The following is a 20,441-nucleotide window of genomic DNA, read 5'->3' as shown; positions in this document are numbered from 1 at the left end:
CCCCTTCAGGAGACTAGCAGGAGGCAGAGGAGGCGATCACCAAGGCGTCAGTGGTGAGGGCAATGAAGGTGGCAGGCAGAGCAGTCATTATCTTTCCTTCCACGGAGCCCTCTGCTGGGAGTGGGATTCAAAAGGTCACCACCAGTAGAGAGCAAGGAGGAGCAGGGATGTAGCTTCCAGGGCACACTGTCGCCCAGACAGGAGAACAGAGGTCGGGCCTCCCTCTCTCTGGACTCACTACTGCCCTCCCATCAACCACTGGAAGTCCTACATTACCCGCTCTCCATACAGCCAACCCACCCATCCCTTTGTCTCCAATGGCGGCACACCCTCATGCATGTGCCGCCACTGGGAAAAAGGAAACGTGGGCATTTGCAGATTTTGAAATCTGTGGCAGGGGAGGGGGTCTGAAAGGGATCCTATGTGGATACCTAGGGCCAGCTGTATGGCCTTCTGGTTTAATATACCAGAATGCCTGATTTACAGCTCTTGATTTTTTAGTTTCATTCATAAGAACTTCAGCTAAATTTAATTTATGGCCCTGTCCAGATGGGCCTATAGGGCACCCTCGTCACGTGCTAGGGGTTGGCCGAGGGCGCACCGCCCATACGTGCCTCACCCCTAGCACGTGATGAGGATGTCAAAATGGCAGTGCCCTGTACACATGGCTGCCGCCATTTTGAAGCGACAGACGCTTAGCGTCCGCATGTCACGCCCCCATAATGACGTTGCAAGTTCGCCATTGTCGCACTGCGGCGTCATTATGGCACCACAGAAAGAACCCACTTTTTGCGGGTTCTTTTTGCTGCACGAGGGAGCTGCGCAGTTTGTCCACTGCAGCTTCCTTGCGCAGCAAAACAAGGTGCGGGTAGATAGCCCCTTTTGGGCAGTCTGTATCCCGCCTAATTTAAATTTTGTACTCAGATGAACAAGCAACAAAATCCAGTGTTGGCTCTCTGCAGGACCAACTCCTCCAATTTTTATTTGTTAAAAGAATATACTGGCTCATGTGAGGGCCTCCACTAAAACAAGACATTCTCCTTTTTAGACATTTACTTTTAACTTGAAAAAAAACCAGTACCAAAAGGGGTTGAACAAAAAAACAAGGTTAATGCTTTGTTAAAGGACCATTCAGATTTTTTCTCTCAATTACATTAGTTCTTACCTTTATCTTGCTTTGTGCTAACCACAGATTTTCGAGTAGAAACTACTCGCAATCCATTAGAGACCTCTGAAGATTGCTGAACAGGCATTTTAGATTCATCACCTTCTTCAGACAACTGATCTGAAAGAAGTAAAATTGTTTGTTTGATCCTATCTGTTCATTCAGAAGCAAGGTCCATTTATTCAGGGGACTATAATCCCAAGTATGCATACTCTAGTTAAAGAGATCTGCATACACAGACATATGGATGTTTGCTGAATTATGACATAATTTTAAAAGGAAACAAGTATTTTAAAGTATCTATAATCTGACATTAATAACAGCCTTTCGGTTTAACGATCATTTACCCACAATGGTCCATACACTGGTAACTTCCTCATTAAACTACTGTAATGCAAGTGCTGCCCTAGAAGATGAGAGGTGCAGCAGCTAGTACAAAATGCAACAGGTAGACTGCTGACTGGAACACTAATCAGAAACTATATCATATTGGTTTTGAAGAAACGGCATTGGTTGCCCATATACTTCTACTCTGAATTGAAGATGCAGCCTGAGAAGTGATGTCTGTTTCAGCAGTCTTTCTGTGTTCCAGTGGTGGGGGAAATATCTTGTGGGATATGGAAGAAACCTCCTCTGCTGTAGCATCCTGGTAATGGAACACCTATCACTTATAATGATGCCTAAACTGGTGTCAGTCAAGCACCAAATGAAAACATCACTTTTTAAATTAAAGCCTGGGGGGCTTAACTGATATTCACATGAGCCTTATGGTTTAAATTATTTTAAATGGTTAACAAGTTTTGAATTGTCTTAAGTGGGGTTGGCAACCTACAGCCCGTAGGCCGGATCCGGCCGGCGAGGCCTTGGGACCGGCCCCAGCCCGGTCTTGCCACCGATTGCTGCCCCCGCCGCAGCTTCCGCGCCGCTCCGGGTGCCATTTTGAGTTCAGCCCCCCAGTTGTCTGAGGGACAGTAAACCAGCCCCCAGCTCAAAAAGGTTGCCTACCCCTTGTCTTAAGTACTAAAAATGGTTTAATATGTTTTTGATCTCTTAAACAATTCTTATTATTTTAAATTGTTCTAAATTATCTCCAATTCAGGACAGGATAAAAAATTTAAACAATAATTAATAATACTTGCAGGGGTCACATAGTGCTGTGTATAAAGTAATACAAATGAATAAAAACCTTAGAATCATTGGCGTGTTACAGACCGCCCAGAACAGGCAGTCTCGCGCCGCTGCCAGTTGCAGCGCAGAGGAGACCCAGCATTCAAACCGCGCGGCTCCTCCGCGGTGCAAATAAGAAGTGCCAAAATGGCACTTCTCTTTGCGGCGCATTTATGATGACGCGAGGTGCCAGTGGTGCACTCACGGCATGATATGTGCTGTGCGACGTGCGGACGCAAAGCGTCCGCTACGTCAAGATGGCAGCCCCTGTGTGGAACGGGCGCCGCTATTTTGTACCGACTCAGTCCGTATCAGAGTTAGGGGCGTCCAGAAGGGACGCTCCTTTCTAACCCTAATACGGACCCAGTCTGTACTTTATGCCCATCTGTAAAGGCCCTAGAATAATAGAGTTGGAAGAGACCACAAGGGCCATCCAGTCCAACCCCCTGCCATGCAGGAAATCCAAATCAAAGCATCCCCGACAGATGGCCATCCAGCCTCTGTTTAAAGACCTCCAAAGAGGAAGATTCCACTACACTCCGAGGGAGTGTGTTCCACTGTCCAACAGCCCTTACTGTCGGGAAGTTCTTCCTAATGTTGAGATGGAATCTCTTTTGCTGTAGATTGCATCCATTGTTCCGGGTCCTAGTCTCTGGAGCGGCAGAAAACAAGCTTGGTCCCTCCTCAATATGACATCCCTTCAAGTATTTAAACAGGGCTATCATATCGCCTTTTAACCTTCTCTTCTCCAGGCTGAACATCCCCAGCTCCCTTAGTCGTTCCTCATTGGGCATGGCTTCCAGACCCTTCACCATTTTAGTCGCTCTTCTTGGGACATGAGGCAGTTTCTCCACATCTTTTTTAAATTGTGGTGCTCAGAACTGGATACAGTATTCCAGGTGGGGCCTGACAAGAGCAGAATATAATGGTACTATTACTTCCCTTGATCTAGACTCTATACTTTTATTGATGCAGCCTAAAATTGCATTGGCCTTTTCAGCTGCCGCGTCACACTGTTGACTCATGTTCAACTTGTGGTCTACTTGGACTCTCCTTTCACACGTAGTTTCATTCAGCCAGGTGTCGCCCATCCTATATCTGTGCATTTCATTTTTCTGCCCTAAGTGCAGTACCTTACATTTCTCCCTGTTGAAGTTCATTTTGTTAGCTGTGGCCCAGCTTTCAAGTCTATTCAGGTCATTTTGAATTTTGATCCTGTCCTCTGGGGTATTAGCTACTCCCCCTAATTCGGTATCATCTGCAAATTTGATACGTATGCCTCCAATTTTGTCCTCCAAGTCATTGATAAAGATGTTGAATGGCACTGGGCCCAGGACAGAGCCCTGTGGGATCCCACTGATCACTTCTCTCCAGGATGAAAGGGAGCCATTGTTGAGCACCCTTTGGGTTCGGCCGGTCAGCCAATTACAAATCCATGTAACAGTTGCCTTGTCTAGCCCACATTTTACAAGCTTGTTTTCAAGAATGTCATGGGGAACTTTGTCAAAGGCTTTACTGAAATCAAGATATACTATATCCACAGCATTCCCTTCATCTATCAAGGTGGTAATTTTATCAAAGAAAGAGATTAGATTTGTCTGGCATGACTTGTTTCTCTGAAACCCGTGTTGACTTTTTGTGATTATGGAGTTGCCTTCTAAATGTTCACAGACTCTCTGTTTAATGATCTGCTCTAGAATCTTTCCTGGTATTGATGTCAGACTAACTGGATGAAAATTTTTGAGATCCTCTTTTTTCCCTTTTTGAAGATGGGGACGACGTTTGCCCTCCTCCAGTCTGCTGGGACTTCTCCTGTTCTCCAGGAGTTTGCAAAGATTATTGCCAATGGCTCCGATATTACCTTTATCAGTTCTTTTAATACCCTTGGATGTAGTTCATCTGGTCCTGGAGACTTAAATTCATTTAGATTAACAAGGTATTCCTGTATTCCTGTACTATCTCTTTGCTTATTCTGTGCTGAAATTCTCCTATTCTGTCCTCTGCTCCATTATCTTCAGGTTGAGCACCCTTTGCCTTTTCTGAGAAGACTGAGGCAAAGAAGGTGTTGAGTAATTCTGCCTTTTCTCTATCTTCTCTTAGCATTTTGCCATCTTCTTCTCGCAGTGGCCCTACCACTTCCTTTTTCTTCCTTCTGCTGCAGACATATCCAAAAAAGCCCTTTTTATTGTTTTTAACCTCTCTAGCAAGCCTTTAGAGAAATCACTTTTGCTTACCATCATCATCTTCATCATCATCTGCAGCATTGATTACTACTGGTGGATGAGTGGGGCTGGGTACATTTTCAGAATTTTCTACCTTCATTACCCCACGCAGCTGAGGAGATGGATTGGACTGAACAGAAAGTTTATTCTGCTGCAGTGACATCTGTGTAGGCTTCATTTCCTCTTCCATAGACTCAGACACACTTGGAAGAACAGCTTAAATGAAACAAAAGACTCTATAAACTACAAGCAGAAAACCCATGGGTTGGAACCACACTTAAGCGTGCTTACTTAGTGAAATCAATGAGAGTTTAATTCAGTTATAGCTAACTTTGGTCCCGTAAATTTAAGTAATGAAGCAGACTTAATAACGCTATTTAATGACGCTATTGTAAGCCACAACTAAAATGGGACCCAACTGATTATTTGTAATACATAATTAAGTGTCTGATGCACTGAGAGTGTAAGAAATATCATAGTTAGGAATGGATTGTGATCAACATCAACAGTTCTACCAGTCACTAAAAATCTATCAAGGCACTGTACTATTTCTGTCAACCACCATGCAAAATACAATAGTCATATTCTTTCTTCTTTGGTTAATTTTAATCTTATCTATATTAAGAAGTAAAAGCACCACTGGTGAGTAATCTGACCTGTGCTAATGGTCAGACAGAAGTTTCCAGGAGAACAACCAGGAAAGAAAGGTGAAAGTCTTTTTATGTGTGTCTGAGTAACACTATCTGATTTTGTGAAGCAGTTCCACAGATGATCAGATGACTGCACCCAAACAATGTTTTAATGAGTTCTACTATTCCAGATGAAGTTACTTTCAGGAACATGAAACTGCTTCCAAATGGCTACATTTTTGAGCTATAGGTAGAGCTTGGTTTAACAATAAATCTTTGGGCATTAACTAGGTATTTTAGACATTTTATGAACTGTGTTTATATCTTTGCTACCTCTATTTACTTGGGTTTTTGTAGGATTCCGGCACTGCTGGAAAGGGGGGGGGGGGGGACAAAGTGAAGGAGCCAGATATGTTTCCCATACAGCATCTAGAAGACATATGCAAGCTTGAAGACATAATGCAAGCCATTCTGTAGAAAGATGAGCACAGAAGAACTTCTCAGTCAAGTAAACAGAACTTACTTTTGCTTGGAGGTAAGAAAAGTCCATCCACAAAACGTCCTTTGTTGTGGTGGAAAGCACAGTTCAACTTCTGACAGCCCACTGGCTGATTTTCCCAATAACATGGAATTTCACTACGTTTTTTCTGAGGATGAAACATAATGTAAATGTATACTAGGGTCACGTGAAAGTTTACAACAGCAACACAATGATGTGATCCCAGCAACACACTCCTTCACACCCTAAGAAATTGATCAAGAGTATCACAACCAAGCTTCAACAATGGAAGCTGCCATTTCACAAGCCCAGTACAATGGCAGATTAAACATGCTATCAGAATACAGTCAGCCCTCCATAACCACAGATTGTTTATCCATGTATTCAACCATCCATAGCTTGAAAATATTTTTAAAAGTAAATCAATTCTAAAAAACAAACACTGAGTTTAGTCATTTTATATAAGGGACACCATTTTACCATGCCACTATACATATCAAGACTTGAGCATCCATGGATAATGGCATCCATGATGGGGGGAGCGGGGATCCTAGAACCAAACCCAGCAATTACCAAGGCCTACTGTATTTAATTGAAATAAGCACTTACATTAATCTCCATATGTCTGAACCGACAAATACTTCGGAAACACCGTCCTTCCTGCCAGAGAACACAAACAGTTTCATTTCCCAAGGCAGCTTCACAGTGACGGTAGGGGCAACTGTCCCCCTATGGAAAATGAAAGAGAGAAAAGCAAAATTAAGAACACTTAGTCTGAAAACTCTTCATGAATGAAATCCTATGTCACTAATAAAGCAGACTTCTGCTTGCACAGCAGAATTTTCCGTTCTACCCTCATTGACCTTCCTTGGGGAAAAAATGCCAAAAATGCTCCTAATATACCAGGGAGCAGTATCATATCCGTGAGCTTAAGCTACAATTCTTTCTTTCTTTCCTAGCAACTCATGGTAACCAATGGCTCAGTGTACAGCATTGGACCATGGACCATTTTGAGTAGCACTGGTATAGAACACAAGTGGGAGCCAAGAAGAACCCAGAGCACAAATTTATACTTCTGTCTCACATAACTTTCTTCCAGTTTCTATTTCCTGGTCACTCTTTAAGCTCTTATACAAAAGAACCAACACCTAGATTTTGGATGAAATATTCAGAAACTCATTAAAAGGACTGCTCAAGATTCTTTAATTCCAAGTGTGCATCTTTCACACTAGGCCTGAGATGGTAAATTTCAACATTCTAGCAAGAAACAATGTAGTTTCCACAAGTAGTCTCTTCACATCCATAATAAAAGTTATAATTTAAAATAATGCTTGCCTTAATTACAATTCATTGGGTCACACTAAAGCTGTAATAATGCAAGCATGATAAGACAAGATTGGGGATAGGGGAAAATGCAAACCTTAGTACAGGTGGAGTAGAAGTAGAAGTAGCAGTCGTCTCCTTTGTTGGACATGTTGGACTGAATACCACAAACGTGTAGCAGAATGACTGTCTGTCAATTATATATTTACTATCCTCTTAGTGACCACAATTTGGTTTAACATATGACACAATCTTCAACAGGCTAGATTTGCTGATCTCTTCTTTACAATATAATCTTGGAAAAAGATAGAAATAAATAAAAAGAAGTTTTTACATGAGCAACCATAACTCCTAACATCCTACAGCTAAGTAGCAATATCCCACTTCTATGTAAACTTGTTCTTACTGACTCCACTTTAAAATCTGTTTGTTTCTGGTACTTTCCATAACAGGGGTAAAACACGTTAGAAGGCACACTAGTCCCTAAGGGTCCCTGAAGGGCCACATATTCTCTCCCATCAAAAAAAATTGATCCGACCCCCTAAAAGTCACCTTTCACCCCATTTTTGACCCTTCCTGAGACATTTAAGCTTCAAGATAATCCTTTTCCCCAACAGGATAGGACCCAGAACTCAAATTCCAGGTAATTTCCTGCCTTACAACAGGCCCCTTCTGCACCCAAATGACCTGGACTCCCACAAACATGGCAAAATTGCCCTAATGCCTCATAGGGAATATGGGAGAGGGAAAATTAATTAATGATGAATAAATTAAATAAATAAAAAATAAATTTATGGGCCTCAAAACTGGCATTCTCTACCCCTGGATGTATATAATAACCACCAAGGCTCTAATGCTGTAATACATATTAACACAGTGCACAAAGAAATGTTTTCACAGTTGGCCCATCATATCTACAGTGGTTCCGTTTTGGGACTGGCCCTCAAAGCAAAAACTGTGGATAATCACACCCTATGTTATTTAATGGCAGCAATGTGAATACGCATGCCTCAGCATGTCTGCCTGCACATTTCTCCATTTAACAATATGGGGTGTGCCAATCCATTAATGATTGAATTTGCTGAGCTGAAGCCCACAGATCCAAAGGAACAACTTCATTTCTTTAATATAGGTTTGGGGAATATCTTGATCTTCAGATGTTATTAGATTGCAACTACCATACTAGTCAGAGCAGCAATGGTGAGGTATGGTGGCTGTTATGACCCACATTCTCCATTTCTGATTTACTTCAGACAGACAATGAGAAGAGCTGACTAAAAGACCTGTGGCTGGGGCATTTGCTGAATTCAAGGTGCAGGGCAGGGGAGGGATAACCATTTAATTAGATGAAGCACAGCATTTTCAAATCACAAGCTCAATTATATTGGCCCCATACAAACAAGCCAAAATAAAGCTGCTTCGGGTCACTTTGGAGGTATGCTGTTTAAATGATGCTTGCGTCCTAAGAGGCCGGAAGCTGTGCCAAAGCTGCGCTCCATTCCTTAGGACTGGAGCGTGGCTTTGGTGCAGCTTCCAGACTCTTAGGATGCATGCATCATTTAAACAGCATACCTCCAAAGTGACCTGAAACAGCTTTATTATGCCCTGTCTGTATGGGGCCATAGTCTCCCATCCTTTACAAATCAATACCTCTTTCATTGAAATACCTTGATAAGTCCAGCAAGTATCTCCGTCTTCGAAGTCTTCCAGACTTATTTTTCTCCTGTAGGTCGAATCAATACTCAATCCGTGAATTGATAATAAAGGGGTAGAAAGACCTTTCTTCCTTACATTGCCAAGGAAACATCCTCATTCAAAATTCAGAGAGGGTGAATAATAACTACTGGAGAAAGCAAGTCCATCTGAATGATCAGGAAGACTGGAGACAGTGAAGGTTAATTGCCTCTTCAAAAAAACCCAGTTCATTTAAAGATGAACTTGTGTTTCAGGCTGGCTGCAAAGACAATCCATCTTCTACAGCCAGATAATTTAGGATTTGTTTGGGTTTTTTTTTTTATTTAAAACACAATGTTTCATTTTCTGGTCTTCAAAAATATCTTCACCTATTGGAAAAAAAGGAAAAATCTTCCCCGACCTTTATTAACTGAATGGCAAAAAATACTTGAATGCAAAAACTGAAGTTTTGTAAATGTACATAATGTATACAGTATTTTTTATACATGCAACGATGTATATACCAAAATGGTAGTAAAGGTGATGTTGCAACAGAACACAAATTTGAAGAAAAAACAGAATATTTAGATTTTCATGGAAAGGCATTTTCTTTGTTGACCACAGAGTTATGAACACAAATATGTACATGCTAACAGCATATACTGGGACACAAGATACACGCATGATGTATGGAGTGTCTTATAACAACTATTTTTAAACAGACTGGGTTGGCAAAAAATTTAGACTGAAAGCAAATGCAGGACATAGCCCTTGTAAAATCAGTTGGGCTGGCTGCATAAATAAAGAAAACAGAACTGTTTAATTTTGCTTTTGAGCAGTTCAATTTCTTTACTTGAGAGCTTCATTCTCCTCCCAAATGTCCCTGGAAAGGTGAGCCAGTTTTCACTGACTCAGTGAAAAGGCTGAAAGGAGGCTTCACATCAAATCAGTATCGCCTCAGCCAATTTTTTAAAAAATGAATTTGGGGGGAAAAATGGAGAAACAAAGTTCTCTTTCTAATATCATTTTGAATATATGTAATTTCTTACAATTAAAGAATCAAAATGGCAACAATGCCAACTTTTTTCTGCATAATTTGAGGCATGGTATTTCATCAACTCTAACAGAGAAATAAATTGGTGGTATTTTTTAAATGTTAGTCATTCATGTTGAATTTCATACATGGATTTACACATTCTTAAGAAATCTGCTACCTACAGAAATTCACACTTCTTGTTCGCTTTGTCCCACTCCTCCTTACAACTAAAGCTTAACCTTTTGTTTACTAGTACTCCAAAGGGTGACATCTGCACTGAACAGTAAGATTCTCTCAAATTCATATTACCACTTTTTACCATACCTCTCTTAGTCTTTGTTACCAAACAAATTGTACTTGGTATACTGACTAACTAATTTTCCTTTTTGTTTAGTCTCACATGCGGGGAATAATACGCCTATCATCTCATCCTGTCAAAATGACAGTGATAACCTTGCCAGAGCTCATAGTTTTGACTTCAAGTGGTCCAAGAACCTTATGACTATCAGCTAACATTTGAGAAAAATGCAAGGTCCCTCTAGCAATGGAAACACAGAACAGTTTAAGACAAGCATGGGAATCATGTGGCTCTTCAGATGATGTGGAACTAAGGATAAAAGATACAAGCACAGCACTTTCATCTATGCTTCCAACTATTCTGAAGAACAGGAATAACAGCCATTGGCAATAATATCATGCCTACTGGGGTCCTAAATGATACACAAATATAACTTAAATTTAATATAAAATTTAAAATGCTCAGACTTGTTCAATGTTATCAAAATCTGAACTGACCTGATGTTTAGAGATCAAGAGTTACAAGAAGAGCAGCTACAGAAATCTATGACAATGCCAGCCAAAGTGCAGGCTCCCTGCATTGATCTGTGGAAGAGTTTCTGTTAAACAAGGCTACCAAAGAATTGTTCTTTGAAATGCCATTACTATTTCTATAGCTATATGTTTTATGGTAAGGTCCATTTCTTTCAGCAGCAATCTTCTTTCAGTGTAGGATGCCACACAGTCTTAACAGGAAAACCAATGGAGCTTAACATGTAAAGGTGGTAGTAAAGTTGAGGGGGCCAAGGCTAGAAAGATTACATTCTGCAGCGTCAAGCCCAGAACTGAAACATCTTATTTAAAAGGGAAATCTGCTCCTGCTCCATTCATGTCCATTATCACTTCTGCTGGCTACAGCTCCGTGAAAACGATGTGTGCATTGCAGGGTGCTATCCACGTAAGGAAACCAAAGCAAGTCCTTCACTTATCTATACATTACTTATTAAAAAACAGATGCTTCAGCTCAATAGGTATATTGGGAGTCAAGGTGGAAAAGGGTCCATAGAATTGTAATATTGTTTTGCTACAGCCATCTCCATAAGATACACATTTTGGAAATGTGTTTCAAGCTGCTAGTGTCTTCTCTGAGACTGATTTTGCCTTCTCCCTCTCCAGATGTTGTTGGGATGCAACTTCCAGCTGCCAGCTAACCAATGGCAAGGAACGCTTGGAATTGTCTAACAACATCTGGAAAGCTGTGTGTTGTCCTCCAATTTTAGGCACAATCCACTTGAGGCGGGAAATACCTGAGTACCTGCAGCAAAACAAGTGCTACTGAACTGTGCGGCTGGTCTTACTCTTCAACCCCTCTTTTCCATCCTTTTGAACAAGGAGGTCTCACTCACTGCTATGCCAGGCCAGAGAAAACCATTTCCCTAACACTGTCAGACATTTCAAACGGATTCCCCTAAACTAATCACATTTTAGGGCATTTCAAATTATTTCCCCTCGGCTATTAACTAACACACCGGGGTCAGTTGGGTAGAGGATGGCAAGCCCCCTAAACCGAACCACCAACTGAACGCCGCCAAAGACTGCCTTTTGTATGGTAAAAAGGGCAATATATGATTTTGAAACGTCATTTTAAGCCCTGGTTTCTGACTGGTTGCCTCCAGCATGGGAATCCAGGCCAATAAGAGAACCAGGATCACTCCTGCTCCTGTTGTCTTCTGGGCGCTAGAGAGTCAAAATCATTGCCGGAGAGCATATATAACCCCTGGGCCTCGTCTATTCAGAGGAACCCAGAGGGGGAAATCGTTCTGGGTCCCAGAAATCACGGACTTTGGGATCTCCCTCATCCCCAAGGGAGTCACCCCAAACCTGCTTCAATCGACGATTTTCATGTTTTATCTGTTCAACTGATGTTTTAGGGGAGGTAGGGAACAAGCGGGATTATGGCTGTATTGGGTGGATTTTTGTTTATTGTAAGCCACCTCGATCCTGATGGAGAGGCGGGGTAAAAATACAGTTTTATTATTATATTGTTGTTATTATTAATCCTATTTATTGGATGGTGGCAAGGCTCTCAGGAGTGGAGGAAAGAGGAATAACTGTGAGAAAACTTGAGGAGGAGGAGGGAAAGGAGGCTCTGGGAGCGAAGGGGAGTCAAAGGAGAGTGGTGACAGCTATGTGTTGTCTTCCAATTTTGTGTGTGTTGTTGTTGTTGTTGTTGTTGTTGTGCGCCTTCAAGCAGTCCTCAACTGATGGGGACCCCAAAAGGTTTTCTTGGCAAGATTGGTCCACAGGACCCCATCCAGAATACCCAGGATTCCCATCACCTTGCTGTCGCCTCCATCACATTGAATGATACTTTACTGTTGTTGTTACTGTTATTGGGGAACTTTCAATGTGGCGCAGGAGGGAGGGAGGGGGATAACGGGTTTTATTCTGCATTGTACTTATTTTATCATTTTATTCTTGAATGTTATTTTTATTATTATTGCTATTTGGCCATTTTAAATGTTGTGGGGGGGGAATGGATGTTAGCCTTCAAGTCTCAATATGATAGCCCTGTTTAAACACTTGAAGGGATGTCAGACTGAGGCGGGAGCTGACTGGGAACAACGGAGGCAAGCTCCAGGAAAAGAGATTCGGCCTCAACAGTCGGGGCTGTTCAACCGTGAAACACCCTCCTTCCTCGGAGTGTAGTGGAGCCTCCTTCCCTGGAGCTCTTTAAGCCGAGGCTGGGTGGCCATCTGACCCTGGGGATGCCTTGACTGGGAGTTCCTGCATGGCAGAACGGGGCCTCCCACCCAGCCCAGCCCCATCCGGCCAGGAAGGAACTGCTCCAAAGGAGGCTTTCTTATAGAGAAGCGGGGAAGGGGCGCCGCGGAGGCCAATGGCTGGGTTTGGGGGCCTACTACCCGAACCCTCAAGCCCTCCTCACCCGCGAGAAGGGGTTTTTACCGATCCCCAGAGAAGAAGGAGCCGCCAGCGCCGCTGCTCAACGACCACAACGACCGCGCCTTCTCCTCCTTCTCCGGACTGGAACGCCGTTCACAAAGCCCCCAAGAGTCGCTTTCACAACCTCTGCCGCTTTCAAAAGAACATCCGCCGCTGCCCGCCTCCAAGATGGCGCCTGTCCCTAGGCATCGCCGACTCTGCCCGGAAGTATCATGGCGCAGCTGGAAGAATAGGAAGCTGGGGCTGCGCCGAATCACGTGACCATCATGACGCTCGACAATGGACGCAGAAAGAACGTAGTTTCCGGTCCGGAGCGGAAGTGCTTGCGTTTTACCTCAGCAGTGTTCCTCGTCAGTCAGAGCGCATGCGCGTGGAGTACACAGTTGGCGGCCTTAGAAGCGCTTCGTTGGTGTTTCCAGCGCCTCCATCTTGCCGCCATCATGGCGTACCGCGGCCAAGGCCAGAAAGTGCAGAAGGTGATGGTGCAGCCCATCGTATCCTTTCCCTCAGAGAAGAGGACAGCGCGGGAGGGGGAGGGGGGAGGGGGAGGGGAAGGGGGGACGGAGGCCCCGGAGGGACAAAATAGGGACGGAATTTCGTTTTTGCGAAAAAGCGTTTTGGGAAAGCTCATTCAGACTGGAGAAATAACCCGGTTTGGCCCCGCCCTTGAGCCAGACAAAGAGTTAAAGCGAGGCCAAAGCGGGTTATTCCTCAGAGGGCAGTTTGCCCTTCCTCTGAGGCTGAGAGAGTGTGGCTTGCCCAAGAGCCATAGTCCAGTGCTCAGACCACTACGCCATCCTGCCTCGGTTAAGTACAGCATCTAGTACTCCTTGGCGGTCTCCCATCCAGGTTTTGACCAGAGCTGGCCCTTCTTAGCCTCCAAGATCAGGTGGCCTCCTCTTGTGCCTTTCCAGACTACAGACCCCAGGATCCCATAGGAAGTAACATAATAATAACAATAATAATAATACTAAGGTAGAGTAATAGCACTGTGATGGTGTGATGTGAATGGGCCCTAGGTCTCTCATACTCAGCGCTATTGCTGCAACGTTTGATAATGTTGACCTGTGGGATTGTAATTCTCTTTAGTTTTAGCCTTGTCTGGGGAAATTTGGCCATAGAGAGAACTGTAAATGAAAAGGTTGGGGAAACACACCCCTTTTTTTGGCCAGCGGAACTAGTGGAAAGAAATGGGTTTGTGTAATGTAGGACCTGGCGGTGGACTTTAAGTTCTTATTTGAGCATGAACGTTTCTGAAGGCCTTTGGGCAAATCACCAGCTTCTGCCATAACTGATCTCACAGGATTATTGTGAGCATAAAACGGACTGTAAACTGCTGTGAACTCAAAGTTTATGGCAACCGTAAATAAAGGAGAAAAGGTGGGATATAAATGTAACTGATTTGTGTCGGCATGGGACTTACTTAACCAGTGTCAAAACTGAGTTGAAGACTATATTGTTCAGGGAAGCGTTCCCAGGCATTGTGTGATTGTTTATCCAATTGTCATCAATTTTATTGTTTGTGTGTACAGCACTTTGTAAATCTACATCGCTTTATAAACAAAGCATAATAATAATAATAATAATAATAAATGAAGCTCATACTGGGCCTGAAAAGCAACACCCTATTTAAGCTCTCTGTGGTTGTAGGCATCTTCAGAAGTAGACATGGTTCCTCAATTAGCAAGGTAATTGCTTTGTGGGAATGTGTATGGTTCTTATTTACTTAATTTTCTCTTTGCTATCCATGGCCCGAAGCAGACAGGCCAAAAAGTGCCAGCTTTGGGCCACGTTGGGGGCATAGCATTTACACAACCATGCTCCGAATGTAGCCAGAAGCCGTGCGGAGAGCGCACCAACGTGGAAGAGCCGGTACAGTAAGGAGCAGCGAAAGGGCCGCGTCAGAAGCAGGCCTGTGCAGTCACTGCAGTCCCGCTCCTTTTGCCCCGTCTGTACGGCCCCCTTGTTAGAATTGGCTTAGTATAAGCATGTTGATTATATTAAGCGGGTGAAACCAAACTTATGACTTCAGAATATGGTGTTGTGACAGTGCCAAAACTGATTTGCTAGCTATTGTTGGTATATATAATAATAATAATAATAATAATATCTTTATTTATAGCCCGCCTTTCCAAAGATCAAGGCGGATTACAATATAAAAACAGTGTTACAAAGTCACCAAAAAACACATCAATTAATACATATTGAAAGATACAAATTAATAACATCCGATCTAGCACGAATGCAAACAGTAAAGGGAGAGCAGGGGCTACAACTGGGACATTAGGGGAAAGCCTGCTGGAAAAGGAAGGTTTTTAGCCCCTTCCTGAAAAGGTCGAGGGAGGTGGCCGAGCAGAGCTCGCCGGAAAGCGAGTTCCAGAGCTGCGGGGCCGAGATGGAAAAGGCTCTCTGTGTTGTTGTAGAGTATTTTGCATCTGGAACTCGTAGTAGTGGCTTCCCGGAAGACCTGAGTGTGCGGGGCGGATTGTATGGAGAGAGGCGGTCCGCCAAGTACCCTGGGCCCAAACCATTTAGGGCTTATATGTGTTTTCTTGCTTTTATGTCTGCATTTTTCCTTAAGTCACTTCTCACAGAATCTCATCTTCAGATATCTACAGAATGTAAGTAAACATAGCAGCCTTGATTGTTGTCTTTAATAGTGGATTGTGACAGGCAGGTATACTGTAATAAAAGTATTGGTTCGTTTAAGCTTTGTCATTTAATAAAAAGCCAAAACAATTGATTTTATTCTGAGTTAAACATACATACAGTGGAACCTCGGGATACGAATTACCCGGGTTACGAATTTTTCGGGACCCGAAAAAACCCCGTTGGAAATTATTGATCCGGGTTACGAAAGTTTTTTCGGGTCCCGAAAAAACTTTTGGTGCTTTTTGCCGCGATTTCACACCAAATCGCGGCTTTTCCCCATTAGCGGCTATGGGGATTCGGCTTGCGAAAGCCGTTCGGGTTACGAAAGCGGCCGCGGAACGGATTGTTTTCGTAACCCGAGGCTCCACTGTACCTTCAAACATAGTTAGTATAAATGTATGCTGGATTTCAGTAAACATGGTTTGGAATCACTGATAATTGGTTCAGTAACACGCCATTATTTGTGCTTATTGCTAGCCTTCTACGAATGATCTAATTTCATACTTGATTTTGGTATTTCGGTGTATTTTACAACATGACATGAGAACCCACATTCTCTCCTTGTCCTTTTTGCATGCCAGAGACGTTGAAGGAGAATTTTTCATGTTGCAGAGAAAGCTCCCTCCTTCAAAACTCAGCATGTCTTGGCTATATACCACATCCCCTTTACCCTGAAGAAAAAGGTGTTTCTGTGCAGAAGCTGCCCCAAAACACAATTTGATAAAAGCCTTTTCAAATCTGGTCTTCTGTAGATGCTTTGGGTTACAATTCCCTATCAGCCCAAGTAGCATAGCCAGTAGTCAATGATCACAGAGATTTCTGTTTAAAACATCTGGAGGTTACCAATCTGGGATAAGCTCATTTGAATTCTCTGCAGAGAACCTTGAGAGGGGAAATATGGTGGCTATCCAAGCTAGAAACATAAAGAAAGAAAATGCAGTCATGGGGAGGAAAGGAGACGGAGGCTTGAAAAATATGTAATACTTCCACCATAATATTACCTACCGTAAATGTATTTTACTTTTTTATCAACATGAAACACATCATTTACAAATATTCGGTGTATTCATGAAATTCACAAAGTAATTCCATGTACTGCATGAGTAAAACCTTGTTTTAAAAAGTGCAAAATATGTCATAAATCCATGAAAAATATGGGAAAACACCTCCATATTTTATTTTGTGGGGGTGTTTTCACATGTCTAGTCTTAACTAGTTGTAACGTGCCAAAAAAAAACTGATTTGTGAAAGCCTGTTAAGAACAATTATGAATGTGGTTTCTTTACTATTTATCTTGCAGAGGTCCAGAATTCAGGTCTGGTTGTATGAACAAGTTAACATGCGGATAGAAGGCTGCATTATTGTGAGTACTAACGCTGCGTTCTCACGAAATCAGAAAAGCACTCTCACACTCAAAGCTTGCCTGAACAGTGATACCATTGCTTTAATTTTCAGGCGAGTTATTTACCATGCTAGGAAAGACAAAGCAAATGGTACATAAATTAATGTTTAATTTACATGATTCATAAGGTTACATAGTTTTGGTTCTCCCGCTAGCCCACCATAGAGAGAGGAAAACTAGGTTCTTATAAGTATGGCGAACTCAGTAATTACAGTAAAAAATAAACAATATATAGCTCATCAGTCTCATTGCTTTGGTTCAGCAACAGTTACCCTTCCAATGTGAAATCAAAATCTTGCATAACCAGCATCCATTGTTTTTTGTGAGGTTTTCGGGCATCTGATTTATCTTCCTGCAAACAATTCAGCATATTTATTTTGCCTTATAAAACCTTTGAATGAGGCATGCATCTTAAGAGTCCGGAAGCCATGCAAAGCCACGCTCCAGTCCTAAATACTGGAGTGCAGCTTTGGTGCAGCTTCTGGCCTATTAGGACACATACATCATTTAAACAGCATACCTCCAAAGTGACCCAAAGCAGCTTTATTTTGGCCTATCTGTATGGGCCCTTGATTTACATTTTAATTGTTACTTCTGAGTTCTAGGTTCACAATTAAGGAGGATAAGACATTGACTGAATACACTATTGGAATTTCCCCCTTGCTATGTTTCTCTTACAAATATGGAGTTCACTAATTTATATTCTGGCTCACAGGGGTTTGATGAATATATGAACCTGGTACTGGATGATGCAGAAGAAATTCATTCCAAGACGAAATCAAGGAAACAGCTGGGTAAGTGCAACTCACTTGATATTGGGCACTAAATTTCCTTCTTTTTTATCATTAGTGAAAAGCCAATGGTGATCTTCATAATTTCAATTAAAATCTGTGGTGAAAATCCCAGCTATGGTTGAATTCTAAGGTCATGTGGAAAATTATTGGAACATTTGTCCTACAACATCATTGTGTGACATCATAATAATTAAACTTAGAGGACTTTAAACAGAGGCTGAATGGCCATCTGTCGGGGATGCTTTGATTGAGAGTTCCTGCATGACAGTGGTTGGACTGGATGGCCCTTGTAGTCTCTTCCAACTCTACAATTTTATGATTCTAAACTCTTTTCTTGTGAGATAGTGAAGAGGTGAACTCTCCTAAGAATGATTGAACCCTAAGTGTTTGGTTATGGCAGAACAAATCACAGTTTGTGCCATTGCTGCAAAAACTGATCCAAAAATGGGGTTACTATCCTTACTAAATAATAATAATAATAATAATAATAATAATAATAATACGCTTAATCTTAGGGAATCCAAGTGGATTACAACAGTAAAAAACATACAGTTAAAAAGAGATGCATTAAAATTCCAAGATCCCCAATCCTCCCCCCAAACATAAAAACGTGATCCAACTCTAAAAAAGGATTAAACCAAAGAAAGTTAAAAGCATTAACATACATACACTAACATGAGGTCAAAAATTCCAAGCGGAGTCCAGGGTAGGGTAAAAATGAGGATGGAAGATAAGAGAGAGGAGGAGGCAGGTCCGTGGGGGTGCTAGTCTGGAAAGGCCTGCCAGAAACTATCCATCTTAATGGCCTTCTTAAGGGTTTCCAAGGTGAGTAATATGTCGGATCTTGTCTGGCAGGTCGTTCCAGAATCTAGGAGCGGCTGATGAAAAAGATCTCTGGGTTACTGCTGAAAGTCTTGTCCTCTTAGGTTGCGGCAGATTCTTCCCAGATGAACGAAGAGTGCGGGGTGGATTATATGAGAGAAGGCACTCCCGCAAGAAGTCAGGACCCAAGTCATGTAGGGCTTTAAAGGTTAAAGCCAACACCTTGTATCTTGCCCAGAAACTGATAGGCAGCCAGTGAAGAGATTTTAAAACTGGTTTAATATGAGCAGTTCTGAATATACCAGTAACCAACCTGGCTGCCATATTCTGTACCAGTTGAAGTTTCCGAACTTGACATATCTGAAAAAGAATGAAACTCTTTGTAGTAAGGAGAATAAAAGGCATACTCATGAAGGTCTAGAAAAAAGGAGAATAAAAGGCATACTCATAAAAGGTCTAGAAAAATCTATGCCTATTGTATTTGACTTCTCTACCATGATTTGTCTGACTCTGCTGTCAAACTAGTTGGGGTCTATAGCTGTGTTTCCCCACTTTGTTGTCACTGCTGGCTGCATTTCACTACTGTGAGTCTATTGCGGTTTCTTCTAAATTTCCAACCACAATTCCTTGAATTTGAGCTACTGAATTCCAAAGGGATTGAGATCTGCCTACAAATTATATCTTGCTGTAATCTTATTATTAGAAAAGAAATACCTCTTCATATTGTTATGGAAACTATTATGCTATTTTTTTATTATTGAACGATAGTATAAAAATATGCTTAAAAAGAAAGTGATTTTCTGTTTCTGTGAGATTCCCTTCTGAAGGTTTGCCAGAAAGAATTTTGTCAGAAGATTTATTGACCCAACTGAAGTACAGGAATTGTTAGAATATGTCTAAATATTACCTACTCTGAGCCTTGATTGCATGAATATTTATAGCTTATTCTGTTCTTGGATATGACTGAGATAGTTTAAATAAGCAAGTTAGTGCTGTAATTGGAAACTTTTATGATCTAAGGTAAGAAAAAAGAAAGGAGGATATGTTTAGATAAGTTCTAAGAATTTTGCCATCTTAGTTAATATTAGTGCTATCCAGTATGTCAGTGTGCAATGTAGAGGGATTACAAATTGAAAACTGAATGCAAATATTAATAGAAAAGGGACACTTATGTAGATCTAATGACACTGTTTTCCATTTCAGGTCGAATCATGTTGAAGGGGGACAATATTACTCTTCTACAAAGTGTTTCTAACTAGAAGTTGCTATCCAGTGTTTATTATTTGAACCTGTTGACCCTCAGAAGAAAAAATGTTGTTAATGCTGTCACTTAAAATTTCTACTTTGCTGTTTTGAGAAGAGAGAGAAGAATGAAGCTAGTTACTTAATTCATCTTATCATTTTGGGTAGCTTTTTTACATTGGTGGAGACTTGTAGTTCTTTATAAATAAACGTTTTTGTTAATATATCTTTTTCCTTGTTATCCAAGTTAACTTGTACAGAAATATTTGTTAATTCTTTTAATGATGCGCGCGCGCACACACACACACAAATTGTTCAACCCAGATTACAAAGGTACACTGTTAGTGAAACTTCATTTAGAACAGAGGGGAAGAATGTGATTCTTCAGATGTTAGACTAGCACTTTCAAGAACCCTAGCAAAAACCACAGTAAGGCCTGATGGGAACTGCAGTCATTGACAGTGTGAAGGTCCACACGTTCCCCATTCCAGTTGTAAAAAATACAAATGTTTAAGATAACACATCCTAACTAAGGCACTTATCTGTAGCTATAATAAGTAGATTCCTATCACTG

At 41.8% G+C, this 20,441-nt stretch overlaps 2 protein-coding genes across 4 annotated transcripts in view; one reads left to right on the top strand and one right to left on the bottom strand.

The window, feature by feature from the left end:
• Positions 1–13,132, bottom strand: part of LOC149316001 (zinc finger CCCH domain-containing protein 11A-like) — a 29,516-nt gene extending 16,384 nt beyond the window's left edge. The window contains exons 1-7 of one of the 3 annotated variants that reach the window (XM_089514596.1): positions 12,939–13,132; positions 8,673–8,728; positions 7,103–7,300; positions 6,292–6,411; positions 5,707–5,830; positions 4,567–4,770; positions 1,166–1,285 (exon numbers count right to left, since the gene is read on the bottom strand). In XM_089514596.1, the coding sequence (XP_089370722.1) occupies positions 1,166–1,285; positions 4,567–4,770; positions 5,707–5,830; positions 6,292–6,411; positions 7,103–7,156 (622 nt within the window). In that variant the 5' untranslated portion in view covers positions 7,157–7,300; positions 8,673–8,728; positions 12,939–13,132. The other 2 variants (XM_089514597.1, XM_089514598.1) reach the window with 2 other exon arrangements.
• A 155-nt stretch (positions 13,133–13,287) lies between these two features.
• On the top strand, positions 13,288–20,091 carry LOC149316000 (small nuclear ribonucleoprotein E). Its single transcript, XM_089514600.1, has 5 exons — positions 13,288–13,449; positions 15,550–15,576; positions 16,908–16,970; positions 17,725–17,803; positions 19,829–20,091. The coding sequence occupies exons 1-5, from the start codon at positions 13,396–13,398 to the stop codon at positions 19,882–19,884; spliced, it is 279 nt and encodes a 92-aa protein (XP_089370726.1). The 5' UTR covers positions 13,288–13,395; the 3' UTR covers positions 19,885–20,091.
• The last annotated feature ends 350 nt before the right edge of the window (positions 20,092–20,441 follow it).

The sequence above is a fragment of the Sceloporus occidentalis genome, unplaced genomic scaffold (assembly GCF_023333645.1).
Source record: "Sceloporus occidentalis isolate IW3139 unplaced genomic scaffold, rSceOcc1.0.p SCAF_3, whole genome shotgun sequence".
In the NCBI taxonomy this organism is placed as follows: domain Eukaryota; kingdom Metazoa; phylum Chordata; class Lepidosauria; order Squamata; family Phrynosomatidae; genus Sceloporus; species Sceloporus occidentalis.
This window is presented reverse-complemented; position numbering and strand designations above follow the sequence as displayed.